General features: G+C 36.1%; 1 protein-coding gene and 1 pseudogene across 1 annotated transcript; both read right to left on the reverse strand.

The window, feature by feature from the left end:
• Positions 1 to 3,222: 3,222 nt before the first annotated feature.
• Positions 3,223 to 7,946, reverse strand: LOC144441461 (transmembrane protein 141-like). Its single transcript, XM_078131040.1, has 4 exons — positions 7,786 to 7,946; positions 6,891 to 6,957; positions 4,450 to 4,533; positions 3,223 to 3,790 (listed from the first exon to the last, which is right to left on the reverse strand). Exons 1-4 carry the CDS (start codon positions 7,837 to 7,839, stop codon positions 3,570 to 3,572), a joined length of 426 nt encoding a protein of 141 aa, XP_077987166.1. The 5' UTR covers positions 7,840 to 7,946; the 3' UTR covers positions 3,223 to 3,569.
• Positions 7,947 to 9,447: 1,501 nt separating this feature from the next.
• Positions 9,448 to 22,624, reverse strand: LOC144441405 (nuclear receptor subfamily 2 group E member 1-like; annotated as a pseudogene).
• Between the last annotated feature and the right edge of the window lie 573 nt (positions 22,625 to 23,197).

Consider the following 23,197-nt stretch of genomic DNA (forward strand, 5'->3'; position numbering starts at 1 on the left):
CATTTGTGTATGTTTTTGTTCACTTGTGTATGAATTCCTGATATTGTCTTTGCAATATACGTGATCATTTGGCTGTTGCTATGGGCGTGGTCTTGTTGCTAGGAAAATTTACATACATTTTTTGAATGTTTATTCAATTGTCTATTAAACCCTGTTGTTATCTTTGTGAAATACACCACCGTTTGGCTGTTGCTATGGGCGTGGTCATGGTTACTAGGGTATTTGCATACATTTTTTAAATGTTAATTCATCTGTCTTTCTATTCCTGTTGTTATCTTTGCAATATACGTGATTATTTGGCTGTTGTTATGGGCGTGGTCTTGTTGCTATGCAAATTTACATACATTTTTTGGATGTTTATTCAATTATCTATTAAACCCTGTTGTTATCTTTGTGAAATACACCACCGTTTGGCTGTTGCTATGGGCGTGGTCATGGTTGCTAGGGTATTTGCATACATTTTTTGAATGTTTACTCACTTGCTTACCAGATGATGTTATTTGACCAAAATATACTGCCATTTGGTTGTTGCTAAGGGCGTGGTCATGGTCGCTAGGGCCAATTTTGTCAAAATGTTTTTAAGAAAATCTGCAGAATAACAGTTTCAGAAACATCTCGCCAAGTTTCAGACTAATTGACCAAGTACTTTTTGAGATATAAGTTTTTGACCAAAAATGAACATTTTTACACCTAATTTGCATATCACTCATGGAATCATGGTAAGCTTAATATTTCTTCATCCATACATCCCTAGATACATTCCCATTAAATTTCAGCCCAATCTGCTCAGTAGTTTTAGAATTATAGATTTTTAACGAAAAAAGACACATTTTAGCCCTAATTTGCATATCACTGATGGAATCATCCCGTCATGAACAAATCTTACTTTACACCACCTTAAGAATGTTCCCACCAAATTTCGCACCAATCTGCCCAGTAGTTTCTGAGTTTAAGTTTTTTGACCAAAAATCACATTTTTTGACCCAAATCACACACCTGTGATGCGATCATTTTGATTTGAACAATTTCCCAACTAGACACCCAAAGTAATGGACCCACCAAATATCGTGGCAATCGGTTCAGCGGTTTTTGACTTTAAGTTGTTTACACACACACACACATCCACACACACACACACACACACACACACACACACAGACAGACAGACGCCGGGCGATCCCTATAGCACTACTGAACAAGTTCAGTTGTGCTAAAAACTATACAATGGTGTCATTCTCTTTCACTTACAGTAAAAAAAATGGCATCGATCAGAAGTTTGGTAGAAGTGATGTACTGCTCTAGCTAGGCAACTTCTGTAAAACGTTTTGTTGACTGGTTCTATTGTTAATGTAATTTTAATCTCAAGAAATCAAAAATACCACAAATGGCGTTGTAGCACAACTGTACAGTTTTTAAAAATGTTTATCCATATGGTAGTCCATGCTAACAATAAGTGAATGCTGAATGACTATCCAGTTGCCAATCCAACCATGTTGCTATCTTTACGATATATGCTATCATTTGGCTGTTGCTATGGGTGTGGTCATGTTGTTAGATATATTTGCATACATTTTTGTATGTTTTTGTTCACTTGTGTATGAATTCCGGATATTATCTTTGCAATACACATTTGGCTGTTGCTATGGGCGTGGTCTTGTTGCTAGGCATATTACATACATTTTTTGAATGTTTATTCAATTGTCTATTAATCCATGTTGTTATCTTTGCAATATACATGATCATTTGGCTGTTGCTATGGGCGTGGTCTTGTTTCTAGTCAAATTTACATACATTTTTAAAATGTTTATTCAGGTGTCTATTAATCCCTGTTATCTTTGTGAAATACATGACCGTTTGGCTGTTGCTATGGGCGTGGTCATGGTTGCTAGGGTATTTGCATACATTTTTTTTGAATGTTTACTCATTTGCCTACCAGATGATGTTGTTATTTTACCAAAATATACTGCCATTTGTTTGTTGCTAAGGGCGTGGTCATGGTCGCTAGGGCCAATTTTGTCAAAATGTTTTGAAGAAAATCTGCAGAATAACACTTTCAGAAACATCTCACCAAGTTTCAGACTCGGTGACCAAGTACTTTTTGAGATATAAGTTTTTGACCAAAATTGAACATTTTTACACCTAATTTGCATATCAGTCATGGAATCATTGTATGCTTAATATTTCTTCGTCCATACATCCCTAGATGCATTCCCATTAAATTTCAGCCCAATCTGCTCAGTAGTTTTGGAATTATAGATTTTTAACGAAAAAAGACACATTTTAGCCCTTATTTGCATATCACTGGTGGAATCATCACGTCATGAACAAATCTTACTTTACACCCCCTTAAGAATGTTCCCACCAAATTTCGCACCAATCTGCCCAGTAGTTTCTGAGTTTAAGTTTTTTGACCAAAAATCACATTTTTGACCCAAATCACACACCTGTGATGCAATCATTTTGATTTGAACAATTTCCCAACTAGACACCCAAGGTAATGGACCCACCAAATATCATGGCAATTGGTTCAGTGGTTTTTAACTTTAAGTTGTTTACACACACACACACACACACACACAGACAGACAGACAGACAGACAGCCAGACAGACAGACAGACAGACAGACAGACAGACAGACAGACGCCGGGCGATCCCTATAGCACTACTGAACCTCAGTTCAGTTGTGCTAATAAATGTATGTATTTCTTCATATCTCAATGAAAACTATTCTATTCTATTCCATGGACATGATCTTTACAGCCACAATATAGGTTTTGCAGTCTGAGGCTAAATGGCAACAGGGCCAAAATTTAGGAGGGCCTGTGATACTACCAAGGTCTGCACAAACCATATCTGGGACTTAAAGGTTTTATCATATATCTCTTGTGGTATTTAAGAACTGACACAGAAACATCATTTGAATCACTTAAAACACATAAGTTGACAGTGAAATATCGTTGTATGCACAAAAACATAAAGATAGTGAGAACAAAATCAAAGTCTGATCACTGAGCAAATGTATATCGACAAGCATGCCACTTGCCATATTTGGGCCAAGTGTGACAGGCTATAATATGGAAAATTATTGCACAGGTTCGGTGCAAATGCCTCTCCATTGAAGTATAGGTTAATAGTGGTTTCAACACTAGCAACTTTTATTCATCAAAGTCTAAAATTTGGCTTAATATTGAATCCAATGTCAATTTATTTTCTCCATATAATCAATGTCATGATGTAGGCCAACTAGTAACTTTTCATCTGACACACATCATGACTACCACTTCAACAAACAAACCTCAAAATAAATAATATACATATAGTGCTAGGTCCATGTCAGTACATCAACTTTCATACACACATTCTCTTTTTTTAAACAGTAAGCAGCAACTTCATACAGCATTACTGTATGAACTGCACCTTCTGTTGTCATGGTAACCAGCAGTAGCTTATATCCAGGCTGAGATTAAGACAGTGTTCAAATGTTTTACATATCCAAGCACCACAGTAAATGTTTTCAAATTTACAATTCTGGCCTGTAGATGGCGCTGTCACAATTTTGGTGTACCAGTTCATGCCACTGGTTTACCAAGGTAATCACCATATTTAGTTTTTGCAATAGCTGGTTCATCTGGTATAGGTATTGTGGATTCTTGGACTTTAGCCTGGTTTTGTAACACTCTAAATCTGTCTTCTGAGACTTTCCCTTGGCGTTCAGCATCTAATAACCACATCTTTTGACACTGTTTAGTTGCTGTTGATGCTGCAATGTAACCAACGATTATAGCACCACCTAAGAAAACAGAACAAGGCAGAGAATTAATCATTAGTTGTCATTCATATATGTTAGTATGGTACATAATGCATTCAAAGATAATCTCTGCAATGCCATTTTCAAGTGTTCAGGTAAAAATTCCTTTGAACAATTCCTGAAACTATATTTGGCATTCCTCATACAAAATACACAATTATATATCAGTAAAATTAAACTAATTTTTTATTAATATTGTTCTGGTTGTAATAAAATTCCACATTAATACTAGAAATATATATCTAATACAAGGAAATGCCTTATGTGAAGACAAAGATATACATTTGTATGCTATGACTATGGAGACAGAAATAACTTAAATTTGAAAGAGTGAAGTAAATACAAACAATTGAATGATTATTTTGTAATTTATATTCATCAACTGAGGTGCAAGAACCAGCTGTGTATTTTTTTATGTCAAACTTGCAGATGTTCAGAATGCCTTGGCCTAGTGTACAACAGGCATCTTGCAAACCAAATTAGCCAAGTTCATAACTAAATTTTTGAGATGTTGCACAATGCAGGATTAGTGAAAATGACTGTAGTGGGTTCCTAAGAAATGCAGCTACAATCAAATGTGCCTCACCTTTGTTCCATTTTAAACTTGGCTGGAACTTGATATCAACATTGTAAATACTTACCTGCTGCAAAAGCAATGTTAAACTTGACTGGAATTCGATATCGACTTTGTAAATACTTAAAAACACTATATCCTGCACCAGCACCTGTTACACAATGTCAGAAATGGAAAAGATTGATTATGTAAGCCCCTGTTTACATGATGCTATTTTTGAAAGAAAAATGCAACTATTTTGTTGCATTTGCACCTACTGTCCACACAGAGACAACAAAAATGCACATGACAAGCAACATTTGAAAATGCTGCCGAAAGTAGATCTTTTTGAGTGATCATTTTTCATTTGAAATTGAAGCATTGTAAACAGGTGACAATGGAAAGATTAAACAACTGACATGTAAACAACTGAAAATGCAATCGAGACCTTGGGAATGACCCCACTGATGACGTAGTTATGAACAAGCTTTAACAACATTTGTGCCTGTGCAACAGCATCATTTTTGAATTGTTCCACGTTCAAAATTTCTGTTACACAGATGGTAAAAAACGTCTGTCAGACTACACATTAAAATGACATTGATTTTAGCATTTTCATTTGAAGACACTTTAACGTCAATGTGGCCTAAGTCAGTATAATTAGATGATAAGTCCATTGTATAAAGAAACAATTATACTTTGTATGCTAACACGTTACATCTTAGAGTAGTATCAGAACAATAACACGTATTTGTGATATATTGCCAGTACCAAAGTCCCACGATAATGATACTAAATTACTACAACTTAGTACAAGTAATTTTTGTATCGACTGTACTCTTTACATGTACATTAGGCTATAGTCTCACTGCCAGACTCATGACTATCATTCCTTTGTAAGGTGCATAAAGTTGATCTCAAGCGGCGACACCATGAGAAGTGAGGGACTTTTTGAGTCCCAAGTCTGGTTAGAAGTGTTGGAAATGAATGTGATGTGGTCATTATGTGGGTTGGCCAAAATATGCAAATGACATCTCAACGTAGGTCACAGTCCTGCGATCATAAAAAAGATATGTGAAGTCACCTACGGCGGTGGCAATATTGCCCAAGGACTCTTGCCAAAGAGACACAAATGCCAGTAGTGAGGATTGAACTAGAGACTAGTGCCAGCAACATGCAGACTATTCAATCATTATAGCATGGCTCCACATAGTTAGTTTGGTGGAGAGAGAGTATATCTTCATATTAAGTTTATTCTTACATGTTATACATTATTTAACAGTTATAGCCTGGCTTTATTCAGGCACCTGAAGACATCTATTGCCCTGTGGGGTACCAACTATTCAATAAATATAGTCACAACATAACAGAACAAGGAGTAAGATGACGTCTACTAGTGCTTGAATAAAGCCAGGAAATAAATAAACACATCATGTTCTAAAATGTTCTAAAGTTTCAGTGTTTGGCTTAGATCATAACATGTGGTATGGACTATTGACCCATAGTGACCTCAATTTGCCAAAGTCTAAGCAAATCACAGGTAGACTTCTGTGCTACATTAATAGTGCCCTTGGTGAAAAAGAAAATGAATAGCACCCACTATAGGCAAATAGAGGTCAATATGGGTCACTATACCAAATGAAATCCATGTCAATCACTCATGTTGTATGAAAATGATGTTATAACTTATTAGAGCCAATGGATGATACTTTGACAATATACTCAATATTCAATATTTGAATAACAATATGAGATTATTACCCAATATCACCTCTACCTTTGTCATATTGCCAGTTTCAGTATTGTGACATGAGCCGTGGATGAACGGTGATACAACGAATAAAGAGGTGATATTGAATAATAACTGATTTATGATATACCTATGCCCACGAATTCAAAGAATTTATACAAAAAATAAAAAGAGCATAGCCTAATGTGGGCTTCATGCATCGCGTTACCCTATTGTCAGGTGACATTCACATCTGCTGACCTGTATCAACCTGCTTTGATGAAATGTTTGAATGATTTGTCAACTTTCATCAGACAGATTTCGGAGTAAAATGTCATAATTATTTTGAAATACAATGTAGTAGTGTAGATTCTCTAAAAGTTTCAGAAAATGCTTTCATATCTTAATAAAACAAGATGGTCAACCATGAATGTAACTTTGAATGGTATGCGACAGTGTAAGCGTTCACATAGTGTGTGGTCTACAATCATGTCGGAGATACCATTGTGAAATGAATGTACCTGTACAGTGTGGTACTGAATTTATAATTTAATGTATGATTGTAAATAGTATCATTTGGGTATGGATATTTTCGTCAAAATTTCCCTGTTTTGAAAGATGTCTGTTTTGTGGTCATATACGATATAACATCATCAAACAGAATTTAAATTAAAATGTCTTTAACATTTAACATGAATATCATGAAGTGTAACATCTCATATCAGAAGTGATATTTTACATTACACATCATCAAGAATGATTGATCTGGTCATAGGTATATGATAATATGATTTACTTACCAACAACTGAAGTACTCATACCAATAACAAATGCTTTAGACTGACAAGTAGCATAGTTGTCTAAACCCTGTAGTACAGAAAGGTAAAGATGGTACATGTAGGTGTTTTGTTTGAATGACATGTCATTTGTTTCCAACTTTGTGTTTTTATGATCTTTGTTTGTATTGTATCTTTCACACATAGTAAGATTAATCCATAGTCAACTGTATGGGCAGGGCTTTCCCTAGTCCAAGGAAAGTCTAACTTGAATAGGTAGTCAGCTGTATTTCAAATGTTATAAGTGTTAACTAGAATACTGTTCAAAATAGTATAACCATGACCCATGCAAGGTATGCTTTAGCCTGACTTGCTGGGTCTGTAATGGTCCTGCTTGCAGATGGAGTAAGTCACGACTCAATTCTGACATTCTGACAAATTAAGTCATGACATACCAGTTACAGTTACAGTCACTGCATAAAAGTTATTATATAATTTGGTCTATCTAGATTTTATGTGACATCACAGCCATTGACAGTGAAGAGACTCTTTCACTGCCCAGCTGCCATCAAACTGGGTTGACATTATCAACAATATTATTACGACACTGCTTGCGTACTCACTACCAAACTCACTATTACTGCGCAACATTTCAAACTGAGTACAAAATGTATGAATGGAACTCGTTATGATAAAGATCTAATTCATCTTTCTGTGTTATTGTGTAGATTTTTAAAAATCTGTGTATTTGACCTTAGGATACTGAATCTTATCACATATGACATGACAAGTCCTGGTTTTGTTTACTTCTCTCAAGACTCACAACTTACAAAACATAACTTATAACTTCAATATTATTATATAATAATATTAAGCATTCATTGGTACAAGCATGCGATGCAGTCTGCCCTGTACTTACCGGATATTTCTTGGCTGTTTCGTGATCAACATCTTCCAAACCAATAAGAACCATGCTTACTATATCGCTAAAAGAACTGCATAAGTGGAAACATGGAGCAGTAACTATTAAAGTCGGGTGTTTGTCTGCTTTCACAGTCCGCTACCAGTACTACTACGAATTTACGATAGGTTGAATAACATCATACGGAGGTCAAAGTTGAGGTACTGTACGCCATCACCGGCACAACTATGTATCCTTTCGTCTTTCGTCTGACTACTTCTGAACAGTCATCGAACGGTAAATCTTTTAGAAGATTTTGAAGTTCGACAGTTTTTTTAAATGCTTATGGTCAATAAAGAGGCAAGAGGCAAACCATTATTATGGATTGCAGTGAAATTATCGGAGACAGATTTAATTAACTGTATAGGTCAATATTCCTTTTGCTGAATGTTCTAAAATATACCATTTGATTGACATTCTTAAATTACAGAGTGAAAAAAAAATTGTCGTTGAAATCTTAAATCATACACTCAATTTGAAAACAACGCTAGTACTGCCAGTAGTGATGGTGCGTCTGTCGGAACGCCATGCTATCCCAATCGTTCCATGCACTCTAGGGTCTCTAGGGTTGTTGAAGAGACTTTAGAATGGACTCAGCATCTCGACCATCATAATGAATCTATTCCCTCCATCTAACTTTTCTTGAAACACATAGCAAGACAAACGTATGTCAAACCGTTGACCTTCTACATAATGCAGACATTCTTGTGGGTAGTTTAAACAAATAGCAAGATGTGGGTTTTTTTCCTTTCAAAGAAAACGTGGGACATCAAATTAAAACGTGCAGTAACCCAATGTCTAAATATACTTTATTAGAGAGCATACAATAAATTTACGGTGAGAAAATCCACCCATCCATCCATTCACTTCCCTCCCTCCCTCCCTCCCTCCCTCCCTCCCTCCCTCCCTCCCTCCCTCCCTCCCTCCCTCCCTCCCTCCCTCCCTCCCTCCCTCCTCTCTCTCTCTCTCTCTCTCTCTCTCTCTCTCTCTCTCTCTCTCTCTCTCTCTCTCTCTCTCTCTCTCTCTCTCTCTCTCTCTCTCTCTCTCTCTCTCTCTCTCTCTCTCTCTCTCTCTCTCTCTCTCTCTCTCTCTCTCTCTCCAAAAAGGTATGTTGTTATGGCACTACGATGATGAAATCAGACAAGATAGTACATTCGACCAATGTATATTTTCACATGTAATAATTTAATTTGATTTGAAAGCAAAAGAAGGTTGTTGCATTCAGCTGATATAGGTGACAAACGGAATTGTAGAAATTTTGTTCACTGTGTCCTGTCAAAATGTACGATCAGTTCATATTCACATTCATGTCCTTCGAAGAATTCAAAACAATTCTGTAGTCCGTCACGTGTAATTGAAGTGTTATTCATTGTACCAGTATTCGTTCGTTCTTGTGCATGTCAACGATTTAATTGATATCTCTCCCGTACAGTGTCTTTAGTATACTGTTAACACTTCAGTATCTATGTGACACTTCTACAAAATCTCGCTGAAAATTTAATATCATCAGATTTCTTGACTGACATTACTCAGATGGCAACATCCACATTCTACTTTAATAGCTAACATTTCTACGTAAGTGACTGATTGCAGTAAATTGTATATAATTTGAATTCAAGACTAGCTCGATTTAAACATATCACATAGAAGTCTTTCAATTGGTATACTTCCAATAGTCCTACGGAAGAATATCTCCTCAATGGCTCGTGCGTGGACGGTCTTTAGGGAGGGTAAGAGAAGAAGAAGCCGTCCAAAGCGAACACGTTGAGTTGGAAATCTTGCATGTGTATATTCGGCTAACATTAACTGTGCCTGGTCTTGTAACGATTCAACCTGTAAAGCTTCACGAAGTCCTTTTGTTTCTGAAAGAAATGGAAAAATATAGACGAGAGTCAGGCAAGATACGCATTACACGTTTCAAGACACTTTTTGTTTGCACGACTCCAGGCTCATCAATGATCAAACCTGTGTTTTATCACTCTGTGAGGACAGGTATTGATTCTATAAAGATGGGAGCTATAACATGATTACATTTACTTCAAGACTGTATTGACACCCTAAAGGAAAGTGTTTATAGCTTTTTACTTCTCCCTCTTCTTTATAGCTATTTAACAATAACAGCCATTATCATTGTGTACATCTTACGACATGAAACAAACTATAGGCTAGTCCCAAACTCGAATAGACGTAACTGATGACAACCAATCATAAAAGGGTCAACCTTCAAGATGGCACAGTTCACCCATTATCTGCTCAAGCGTTGATATTTCATTCACCATTTTCGTCACTGATATCGCTTGAATTTTCACCTGTCATCTTTATCGTGGAAGTAGGCCGTCTAAACGTTCTTGATCCAGGTGAGGGAAATGATCTCGATGATATTGAAGAGCGGCCTCAACGGCAAGCTATGGTTGTCTATAAAGGCAAGCTTTACAAATCCTTAATTTCATCTCATCTACTGAGAAACTTACCTGCTTTGAACAGTACGATGGCTTTTAGACAAGCGTATTCCGTTGCATCAACTTGTAGGGAATTGAAACGAGTGACCGTGTCCTGAAGTGCACGGATGTCTGTCACTAAGGAGGGTACCTTAGTACCGGGCAAAGTTGTTGCAGCAGATAAAAGAGCGCCTGAAATGGAAGAGGATATATGAATATTCAAATTCAAATCCATGTTACATGACTAAGACTGCAACAATACTTGTAGAGATTCTAGGGATGATATCAATTTGATCGACATTTATGATGTCATTCAGCGTTAGGTTTACTAATAGATCTTGATAAAAATCACAGAGACATTAATTTGAACCTTAGCGATCTAAGTTTGAACGTTACACAACGACAGTATTAAAATTGAGGGAATATGATATTTTACACCCCCTTTCAAGTTACTCTTCAACAGCTCTGTTGGATACAACCATGTAGAAACCAATAACAAAAATACATATTCTACACTAAGTTAGCAAGATCGTAATTTCTTGCTACATGTTGTCTATAGTATTGTGAAATATTATTTCATCATTTAAACGGTCTGCAACTAGATGTAGGCACGTGGGTGTCAATATCTTGATGTCTGCATTTGATATCTGCATAGTGATACTTTAATTTAGTTCGTTTGTCACAAGAAACTGTTTTCATCAAATCTTGTTTTGTAAAGTGTTTTTATACGTATAATAAATTATGTCATCGGATCGTTCATAAGTTATATCCTAATACCAGGTTTGAGTTCATTCAATTTGTAAGTAGAATACTTTGAGTAGCTTTAATATCATGTATTAAAAATCACACACCCCCCCCCCAAAAAAAAAAAAATAAAAAAAAAATAAAATAAAATAAAATACTACAACTTATAAATTCAGCTTGTGCTTCAGCATTCCAAAACATTCTTTTCGCCAACGGTGAGCTAATACAGCTACACTTTTACAGTGACACTCGGTAACTTGAAGAACTTTGAACGTTACCTGTTCCAGCATAACTCAACTTGACGTATATAATAAATTCGAGTATTTCTGATGTCAATAATAGCAGTTTGTCTTATCAACGACCTACGTCATCAAAGACAATGTAAAGACGTTATAATGCCAGTTTATTGTATTATGTACATACCTAAATCTAAAGGAATTGACCACTGAGCTGCACTGAGAAGAAATAATTCATTCCAAGCTTCTTCCAATAGGATAGCTTGATCTCGGAATGGGAGAGTTAGGAAAGATGGAATATTTCTAGCCCATTTGACAGTCATGAACAACAAACGAGCTGCCGTTTCATAGATTGTTTCTATTCCATTCGACATATACATCATATGCTCTGCGGTCGACGTCGGGCATTTTATTTCCATACCTGCTGTATACAGATAACGCAGTTATTTTAGTTAGCTTTTAGTTAACGTTTTTGTAAAGAAATGTTTTTAATAAATTCGAAATTTGATTGTCCAAGGATGCCATTTCAATAGTTCTTTTCTATATCATCTTACAAAGAAAGTCATTTATGTAATAATATGCTAACATAATCTGTATATGCCGTGTGTGTTCGAAGTCATTAATATCGGCGCAAGTCAGGGTAATTTAGCGATACTTGTATTGCTCTAGCTTGACGTTAACACCGTGACGTCCCGTTTTGTACTCGCTTATAATACTACAAGTATCAATTGAACTTTATACTAACCGTTCTCTAACTTTATTTCACCAAATTTCAGTTGTTCATGCCCCAGAGACATGTCTTTACTGTTAGTTCTTGGTTCGGCGTCTAACAAACTATTCAAGAAAGGATTAGGGAGAAATACTATGCCACCATGGAATTCAGGATTGACTGGTCGGAAACTTGAGTGGTCCTCGTCGTGGTGGAAAGCGTTTATACCCGACACGTTGATACCAATTTCGGGTGAACCTTCGGATTTCATTGGGCTCTCTCGTTTGTACTGATAACAGCGAGGTGCTCTTTCGTGTTGTACTGCTGTGGAGGAAATGAATAATAAACCTCATTCACAAGTGTGTAATTCAGAAAGCTAAAATCAAGTAAATTTAGTAGATTATATTTTAGAGAAAGAAAACAATTTTTCACAATGCTCTTATAATTGGAATTAGATACAACACACACACACACACACACACACACACACACACACACACACTGTACAACATTTTACCCACAACTCTCTCTGATTTGTAGTGTTGGACATCATCTCCTTGAAGTCAGACAAATCTCACCAGTGTATAGGGTTTTGTAAAAACATTCTTTCCATTTGGCAAGCGTAGAATTGAAAATTGTTTTATTCACAGCACATGCTTAATTTAGTTGTTAGTTCATTTTTATACAAAATTTAGAACTTTATTTTTGATTCCTAAGCGTTCTTTTGCTACATATTAATTAAACTTAATTACTATGCTTAAAATGTTGAAAAGTATGGATTATTGAAAAAGTTATAAAATAAGGAACCTCCAAGCATACCAATCAGAGAGAGTTGTGGGTAAGATATTGTACAGTGACACACACACAACTCGGTGAGTATCAATCTGCTAAGACAGTGCTCTATACCGCAGTGGCAGAGCGTAATAGTTTTGGTAGTACTGGAACTCTTTCTTGGTTGTAACTCGGAGTTTCACGCATTGTGCGATCATCAGACAACTCAGTTGTCTGATGATCGCACAATGCGTGAAACTCCAAGTTACAACCAAGAAAGAGTTCCAGTACTACCAAAACTATAATATATATATATATATATATATATATATATATATATATATATATATATTATAGTTTGAACCAGAACAGTTTCCGCCTGTGCTATATATTTGAATGTACTTTATACCCATGTTCAGTTGTGTTGTTTTTACAAAATTGTTCTGTTATGTACCATTCTCATTTCACCCCATCCCATCTCATCTCATCTCATCTTATCCCTCCCTTCTCTTCAGAACATTGCTGTGAAGATGGCACTATATAAATTGGATTGGTTGATAATTCTGTCCTCTCCTTTCCACCCTTTCTCTTCCCTAACCTTTCCTTCCCTGCCATGCCTTTCCCTCTCCTCTCTTCTCCTCTCCACCCTTTCTCCTCCCTTCTCTTCCCTTCCCCGCCCTCTCCTCTCCTCTCCTCTCCTCTGCTCTGCTCTTCTCTTCTCTTCTCTTATTCCATCGTATTCTTTATCATTCAACTACCATTTCGCATTTCGCAATTCCACGATCGGTTAACTTAAAATGTTGACGACTACGATGTATAATTTATAAAAGCAAATATGAAATCTGAACTGTAGTTGTACTTGCAGAACTGTAGTTGCACTTACAGATAAAGCTGTCAAAGAATTGTGGGTATTGATTTATCACAGAAATGAGAACATGAACAGTCGTCTTGTGTTCGTATTACTTCACACGAACCGACCGGAGAGAATGTTCAGGAAGACTGGGAGAATGTAGGCGCACTCGCTATCTATTAACACAAGCCAGGGAAATCAAGAGACCATTTACACCTGTTTATCTGACGTTTTTGTGCGTTTTATTTGTTCAGTTCATAGAGTGTCGAAAGCAAACACGAGAGAAATGGTGACATTATCGACAAGTTGCCATATCGGGGCTTTAATTCACAACTCAACGATTGTTCGCCATTGTTCAGATGAAACCTTACAGACATTTAGTAATCAAAAAGTATCAAAGAAGGTCGAACAGCAACTTTTGTCAATTTATACAAAATCAGATATTCCCCCTTTCAAGGCGGCCAACAAAGGATCATTGAGCACCCTTAGGTCAGTATATATTGTTCACACACTAAAGCAATGGTTGAACTCGAGCTTCCGTGATTATCTGTGGACTTGAATAAATACGAGTATATTGAGTTGATTCAAAACACGAAGAGCACATGCACAGTTCAGAATAACGAAATACATGTAGATGAATTTGCGTTAGTTCGTCACTTAGAGGGGAACAGTTTGTAATTTTAAGGTTCCTGGCTGTTTACTATTTTTGTTTCCGTTAGGCCTAAAAAAATCCGATTACCCTATCCCACCCAGTTTTTCACGCCGACCCTAAACTTTTATTACGCATTTGAGAAAATATAATAAAATCGCGAAAACTGTGACGTCTCAGAAGAAATAGTGGATGCAGAAACTGACATCAATTTAAAAAGACATAGAGTATCAAAACTGTTCTTCCAATCTGTAATGGCTGTACATCTGATAGGAAGAAATAAATAACACAGAGACCATATGGAAAACATAACTACCTGAACTAGACACTCACATATGAAAAAAATAAAATAAAAAATCTACCTACCCCATATATTCTAAAATTGAGCGTAATCGGAACCACACAATTTTATTTTGTTAGGCCTTATCAGTGTATATTATGTAACTATGGCGTTAAAATCTATCGGGTGATGAATGTCCGTTACAAATAATTTCTATATATAGTTTTATGTACAGCAGCGTACAGCAACTCAAAAAACCATGCACATTTTAAAAAACTAACACTATGACATATTACACGAATTGGAGGTGATCATTGGCACAATTCGTTAAACCAGAAAAAAACCACCAATATTTGCATAAGCGAAACCTATCGGTGTTTTAATACGAAAAGTGTATGTTATGTACGTTATAGTAAATAGGTTGTTTTTTTTTTAATTAAAAAAGCGTTGGAGTCTTTGAAAACTTCCTGTTTTAATTGATTAATGTATGGCCGATGTCATCCTGTTGCTATAAATTATCACTAAAATGTCAGCGTACTCACTGGTATGGGAAATTTCATACATCAATGCTTATAATCCCGAACTGCGTCAAGTGCCTACCTTGAATTATTAGTTACAACAAATTTGTTGTCTATGGTAGACTAGATCCAAAGTAAGATTTTTTCGAACCAGACAATGAAATGACGTGGCAAAGTTAGTATGATTGTGTAATACACAGTAGTAATGTGAGTGAGAAGTTTGCCAAGCCATGCAATAAAATGTAGCAATTTAAGTAAGAATTTTGAGCCAGACGACGAAATGTAGCAATGTTGGTAGGATTGTTGTCAAACTATGAAATATTGCAATATTTAGTAAGGTATTTTGTTGACCTAGACAGTGCTCTCTGCTTCATGTGATGTGGTTATCATGGTAATGGTTTCTGGTCTTGTTAACTTAGTTGTACCGTCTATACCACTAATCGGTCTGTCAATACGTTAGACTTAGATCTCCTTGAAATGATTTGTTAGGTCTATGCCTACAAGCTACCACTTCGGTAAACGTGTACATGGTACTAATTGCATGTCTTAATTATCATACTTTCCTACTTGATTGCCTGAACTCTGGCTCTTGACCGAAATCGACTGAAAAAAAAGACCCAGACAAATTTAAAGTACGGAGAAAGTAAAAAGAAATGTGATATCAATGACAGAATTAGTATGACAATTAATTATAATGTAAAAAACGGAGCGGGGTACGGAAAATATTATTTGAGTATGAGTGAAAACCTTCTGACATCAAATACTTTACTTAATACAGTTAAGGAGTCAATAGGGGGGACCTTATTGATTTTTCAATACGGTAGCTTGGTTATATTGTTGACCGAGTATGTTCATTAAGTGGGGAGGGCAGATTAGAACCAATTTCCAATATCAATTAACGGCGATTACTCGCCTCTTCGACTGTATCGAACTTACTGCAAACATAACGCCATCACTTTTGTTATGCTTCCAAACGATTGGTGTTTGTTCAAGAATATCTTCGTTTCTCACTTTCGTTCCCTTCAGCAGCGATAGTAAAATATAGTTAAATGCTAGAAATCGTTTGATCATTCGTGAAATTCAGATTTGTAAGTATCATCTCAACAAACTGATAACAAATATATCATACTTCTACAAATTTTGTGTCAGAATTGAACTACGGTTGTCTCTCAAATGTGTTCATGTCATAAGAGAAATTGTATTTATCTCAACGTAGAGATACTTCTAAACTGTTATCAATGTTACATTACGTAAAACTGGTCAATCCTTCTATAGCGAGGTTTCGTTTTTCTGCAGGTCGCCTACATATTTTTCCACTCACGCTATGGCCACAAAAGAATGTTACTTGAAAATATATCAACACAAAGCGTCAATTCATCTTGATGTACCGTATTTCTAATTCTAGGCATGTGATTGAAATTTACGATAAAATTATAGATAGGGTATGATTTACTTTAGCCAGTCAGACAACAGAAGGTGGCGTATACATGTAGATAGTAAAACGTGGAATTCAGTTACAGATATCAAAAAGGTCTCCGGGGGAAAAATCAATTTTGACACTAAAACTCGAATGTTAGCGAATAAAGCGACACCTCACATTCACAATCGATATAGAAACTCAGAATGAAATCATCGATCAACTCATAAAATATAAAAAATTATAGACTGAATATTACAATAACGAGACAGACTACTCAATAAATCACCCACACGACTCCTACCATGACATTTTGTGGAAACCAACAGCTGAATACTGTATAGAGAGATCAAGATCACCTTTCCAGTACGTTAAACAATCATTATGTTATTTTATATGACTGAAATTGACATAAATGTGAAATGGATTAGTTTACTATTACTTTATAATAGCAGTACTTCACCATGACAACGGAGGTATGATTTATGGCTTGAAATATTTGCTGTTTGTATCAAGCATTCTCGAAGTATAATAATGATATACAGCCCGCTCCAAATTACAGTTCACCGGCAACCACACATAAACCGATAATAAACTGCACATGCTACACTTGGAGATATCAACACTGAATACAGTTTCTTGCATGATTCTGTGTAAATGAAATGAACTAAGTACCTCTATGCAGACATAAAGTGCAGATGTCGAAACATTGGTGCCCGCGTGTCTCAGTGCATCTAGTTGCTTAATACCTTTAAATTGTTTATTTCACATAAGAGATAAAATGTAGCAAGAAATTGCAATTTTGCTATCTTAGTCTAGAATATGCAGCTTTGTATTGGTTTCTGCGTGGTTGTATAAAACAGAGCCGATGAACGGTAATTTGAAATGGGTGGTAGATTGCCTCCAAACATTCACCAAAATTAATAAATTTAGCCCGAATACCCGATATTTCATCAGTTCATGGTATATTTTATCGATGTTTACACTATCACAGGCTATCAATTTGGTTGATCAAGAAATCTTACGCCACGGAACATGAATTATTATCGAATGAATGAAAATGAAAGATAAAATATAGTCAAAAGTTCACATTTTGGTCGAAAATCTATAAAAAGGATTTTGATTGTTCTGGAAGGGCAACATAACCTGAAGAAACATAAACAGTTGAAGGAGAAACAATAAAAATAAAAACATTGTAGGTTCACAGTTATGGTTTGTGTAAATGTTTTCATCGCTAAAGTTTCATGCATGTTCCAGGGCGTTCAGTATCTGAGAAACAGAACAGGTGCTAAAGGTTGGATGAAATGTTTTATCATAAAGTCGTTTAGATATGTATCATGGACATATGACCTCACGACCTCACGATCGATTAATGACATGCGCACAGACAGGAATAGTGTGAGCGCGCAGTGTCATGTTGTGAGACACTTTGTTATCACATGATAAGAGTTATTCAGGAGAAATACGTACAAATAGGCAGAGATGATAACACATCAAGCTGTGGTACAAGAACGATTTCCCGTGCTTTTCCACTAAATATTGAATCCAGACCACCACCTTTATGTATGCTTATCGTACATCAGGAAGGTATAGATACATTGCTATTTTCACCTGGTCAAGATTCCATCCAAGCTACAATCAGTAATTATAGCATCCTTTGTCGCCAAAGGCCCGAAAGGATGGTGGGGTGGGGTGGGGTGGGGTTGGTTATACGATACAAAATTAAAATCAAAACTGTAATGAAAAAGAGTAAAATATGAAGTATATATCTTTCTTCGTCAAGTTACACCCATAATTTAATATATAAATGTACGAATTACTGCGAAAATAGCTCCATCATTAGAATAAAGTAAAATTAACTTTAAAAATTCGGTCGTTTGCACGTTGTACAATAAAATCTTTTATACCACTCTTTCACTTTTTGTAAGTTCTAACGAATTGTGTTGTAAATAAATCACTGATTCCGAAATACAGCGGCTATTAGAAAGGGTTGAAACACACACGCAGCTATAGTAAATGTGTACTATACAATTTATAATTCATTTGATCTACCAAGCTTAGTATGAATGTTTTAGGTCATCAAATATCGGGTTTAAGATCTTCATTTTGAAATTATAGAAAAAGGTGTCGAATTATGAAAGTATCTCTTGTCCAGCCTAAGCTATAGTATGGTCGGGATAGTTGAATCCGAAAAAAATCAACTCAGAAAAAAACAACATTAATTATTATCAAGAACAACATTGTAAAGCTTGATTTGACTTTACAGTTGAGTCGTTATTACTAATATAATTACATTCAGCCAAACACCATATTTGAATGATCCGTATTGATCTTCAATTTACAGTTGGTAATTTTTATATTGCGAGTAATCCATCGACTTTCCGATCTGAAGACTCAGTTGACGGAAATAGCAGATATATAGACCCATTATCAAGAGAAAATAGATACGAACTGGTTCTGTAAAGCACGTATGTAATACAAGACAAATAAAAATATATTACACATACAGATTGGGACCGTGACCAATCGCTGCCAACCTAATCCTTATTTTGTTCATTACTAATGAAAATAGGAAACCCTAATTTGTATTAGCCACGATCAGTCACGGACATGATTGTACATCCTTAAGGTCTTGGTTATTGTAGATTCTGATTCAAAATTTGACTTCAATGATCTAAACACTGAAGTATGCTTTATGTTATATCTCATACCATCAGAGTCACATCACACCAGCTATACTGTGATCTGAAGTTACGCATAGTTTCTGGAACAATTCTATAGACTTGCAAAACTACATTTAAAATCAGTTTAAGCGTTATCGGTTGTTGGTTAGTTTGTTTGTTTGTTTGTTTGTTTGTTTGTTTGTTTTTTTGGAAGAGAGGGTTTGCCCGGCACGTGTTGAAATTTACATTAAAAATTCATATTGGAAAGATTACTTAAAAAGAGAAATCGTTGTAAGGCATCGGTATATATATGTAGAAAGAAATGCATAAGGAACTAATAAACCAGTCCGTATATATAGCTGTTAAATCCGACGTTTCGAATAAATATTCTTTTTCAAAGGAAAAATTGGCGAGACACAAAAATGCCAGGTCAAAACCCGAACATTTTCTATATATATGTATATTGTTTTCATATTGTTCTTGCACTTGCCGGAGAAAGTAAGGTCACCCAGTGATCAAACCCTACAACATCCACAAAACATACAAACGGTCTGCGTGGTCTATCCTTAGTAGAGAGGCATTTACGACAGTGTGGTCTATCCTTAGTAGAGAGGCATTTACGACAGTGTGGTCTATCGGTAGTAGAGAGGTCTATCGGTAGTAGAGAGGCATTTACGACAGTGTGGTCTATCGGTAGTAGAGGCATTTACGACAGTGTGGTCTATCGGTAGTAGAGAGGTCTATCGGTAGTAGAGAGGCATTTCCGACAGTGTGGTCTATCCTTAGTAGAGAGGCATTTACGACAGTGTGGTCTATCGGTAGTAGAGAGATCTATCGGTAGTAGAGAGGCATTTACGACAGCGTGGTCTATCGGTAGTAGAGAGGCATTTACGACAGTGTAAATCGAGATTTCGGCTAACTAGGTAAGATATACATACACAAACTAAAACTATTGTAATGACATGTTGACATAATCTATTGAATGGACATTGGTTTCTTTGCACTCAAAGTAGGGTGGTGTTTCTGATGACACCCGTGATCTTGCAGCATACATTTTGGGGACTTCCAGAGTTTACACAATCTTGACTACAGTGGGATCATATCCTTACATCACAGGCTCTGCTATCACCCACGTTTGTAATCTACAATAGTTTTAGTTTGTGTCAAAGCGCGGTTTCTACAGTAGTAAAAAGCTATTTCAAGTAAAGGTTAGGGAAATTTTCAACGAAAAATTGCAAACGTATACAACTACTGTGACTCTATCGGTAATTACATAGCAAACTCATTCATACCTAATATTATTTTCAATCTAACTGTTTTCGGTATAAAATTTGGCCAAGCCTTTCTTCCGTACAATGATCGTTCTACCACCATCGTGGTTGTAGCAGCGCACTGAAACTGGGACACCTCGACTAGTAACTTGATTGTCCGTACATCTATCAGCCGTAGTTGATTGTTATCTTGGCCTCCACCAAAGTAAATAGTTTGTCGCAAATCAATATATGTCATCAGTACAAATACCTATTTGATGTATTTACACCACATTTTTTGTTTTAAGACTTGTCCATTTTGCTTAGTAATCGATCGATCTAAGATAATCAATGCAACACTGCAATTACGTTGCAGTGTTACTTGTTATTGACAAGTGTAATTTCTACGAATCGTGAAATATTACATTTTTTGTTCTGTTTCATTGTAATTTACGCTTTCGAATAGTACACTGGTACATTTAGATACACTGCTATAATACAAGTTATACTTTTTCCCCTCAATGTAACATGATTCCTTAACGTATCTTCCACAGTAAAGTTTGTGAACCAGCTACACACAGCTGTTGATGGGTTTCCATGAGTTATTTTCTGTAACGTCATCTGGCATGGCTTCCACAGTAACTCTTGTACTTTGCCTTTGCCTGTTACCATGTAATTACAAAATAGTGGTATGGTTTTTACTACACCGACAGCTTGAAATATAAGTATCACTGTTCTGATCCTTTTAACTATTAAAGGTCCTTTTGTCAATGCGGCGTATGGATGGAAACTACTTGGCAGTTCATTTTCAGGGCAATCATATGTACATTTGTCGAAAACAATGTTCATGCCATATAATGTTATTCATTTTATTTCTACTATGATTTATAGTGGGTAAAATCGACAATGAAATTTAACTCCAACATCCAAACACACATTATCCCATATCGTAGCAAACTTGGACTTGCTTTATTGCCTAATTGCTTTATAAAGCCATGTTACTATTAATAATTGTTGGCAATTTATAGTTCGACTGTTTAACTGAAAGTTTAAGTGAAAGCTGTAAGACCAGCCTAATATGATGTTTAGTAACGTATCTGTTTACATCGTCAAATCAACCCATTTAAAGTGTCACAGATTATTGATGGGCAATATTCGGACACTAGACCCATTGTTCAAGTCTACGCCATTTATCATAATGTTTGTTATTCCATTTTCATTATATTCAGATCAAAGAGGAAAAGAACATGTACAAGACTGTTAAAATGACAAAATAATAGTCCGTCACAAAAAGTAAATTTTGTGGATGTTGGTAGGGTTTGATTACTGGGTGACCGTACACACAACATAACTCTTTTACAATAGCATGGTAGTCAAGTTAGTTCTCATAGAAACCAAAATATAGCTTTTCATTGTAGCTGATGTAGCTGTCAAATTTCAATATACCTTTAGCTAGATCTATAGACAGCTAGATCTATAGATAGATAGATAGATAGATCTATAGACAGCTAGATCTATAGATCTATAGATAGATAGATAGATAGATAGATAGATAGATAGATAGATAGATAGATAGATAGATAGATAGCTAGAAAGCTAGATAGATAGATAGATAGATAGATAGATAGATAGATAGATAGATAGATAGATAGATAGATAGATAGATAGATAGATAGATAGATAGATAGATAGATAGATAGATAGATAGATAGATAGATGGATGGATGGATGGATGGATGGATGGATGGATGGATGGATGGATGGATGGATGGATGGATGGATGGATGGCTGGCTGGCTGGCTGGCTGGCTGGCTGGCTGGATGGATGGATGGATGGATGGATGGATAGATAGAAATGCATAGATACAGACAGGCAGGCAGAGAGAGAGAGAGAGAGAGAGAGAGAGAGAGAGAGAGAGAGAGAGAGAGAGAGAGAGAGAGAGAGAGAGAGAGAGAGAGAGAGAGAGAGAGAGAGAGAGAGAGAGAGAGAGAGAGAGACTCTACTTACCATCTTTGTTCATGCGTACTTCTAAACACTTCTTAAAACGACAAGCTTGACACTGGTTTCTCCGGGTGACGTCAACAATACAGTTACCACTTTCTTTGCAGACGTAGGCGAGGTTTCGACGAACACTTCGTTTGAAAAAACCCCGGCAACCATCACAACTGTACACACCATAGTGCTTTCCCGAACTACGGTCACCACACACCCTACACGGAATGTCGGGTTTACGTGATGTGGACGACGACGATGACGTCATCGTTGGAGTTGCAATACATGGGGAGATGTCTGTTGATACTGTAGAAAATAAAACGGTTGATATTGGTATTAGGAAGCATCGACTGTCTGGTTAAGATACTATCTGTTATAACAAAGTGCAGTAAGAATTAAGAGAACCCAATTTACCTTTATCTAATTCTGTTGCTAGAGGTAGCATCAAAGCATTTACGACTTCATCTATGGTCAAACTAATTATTAACACTATAAGTATGGCACTGTGTGAGGTACTCTATAGTAGATTTGATATTATTTTAAGAAGGCCTGAGGATTAGTGGATGATTTATTTCTCTTACTTTCTTTGTTACTTTCACCGACTGTACCACATACTTCTTTGGTGAAATAAAGTCAAATTCAATTCATATTTCACCAATACCACTCTAGTACAAGTGATGACACGGTTAGTATCAAAAATTGTTATTGTTACGCTGTATCTATACCTGTAGAATACTGGCTAAATATCAAGAGACGGCTTATCACATATACAGGTCAGATACACAAATACTGAAGCTGGTAGCAACTTAGTAACAATGAACATGTGAACGACATTGAACATATTACATTTCAT

Source organism: Glandiceps talaboti, chromosome 10 (assembly GCF_964340395.1).
Source record: "Glandiceps talaboti chromosome 10, keGlaTala1.1, whole genome shotgun sequence".
In the NCBI taxonomy this organism is placed as follows: domain Eukaryota; kingdom Metazoa; phylum Hemichordata; class Enteropneusta; family Spengelidae; genus Glandiceps; species Glandiceps talaboti.

Bases quoted from the DNA above. Each gene is read 5' to 3' on its own strand.
- LOC144441461 (XM_078131040.1), bottom strand. From the start codon at position 7,839: ATGGTTCTTATTGGTTTGGAAGATGTTGATCACGAAACAGCCAAGAAA. The intron at 6,958-7,785 runs GTAAGTACAGGG...TCTGTACTACAG, and splicing joins AAACAGCCAAGAAATATCCG to GGTTTAGACAACTATGCTAC. The intron at 3,791-4,449 runs GTAAGTATTTAC...CTGTTTTCTTAG, and splicing joins TAACATTGCTTTTGCAGCAG to GTGGTGCTATAATCGTTGGT.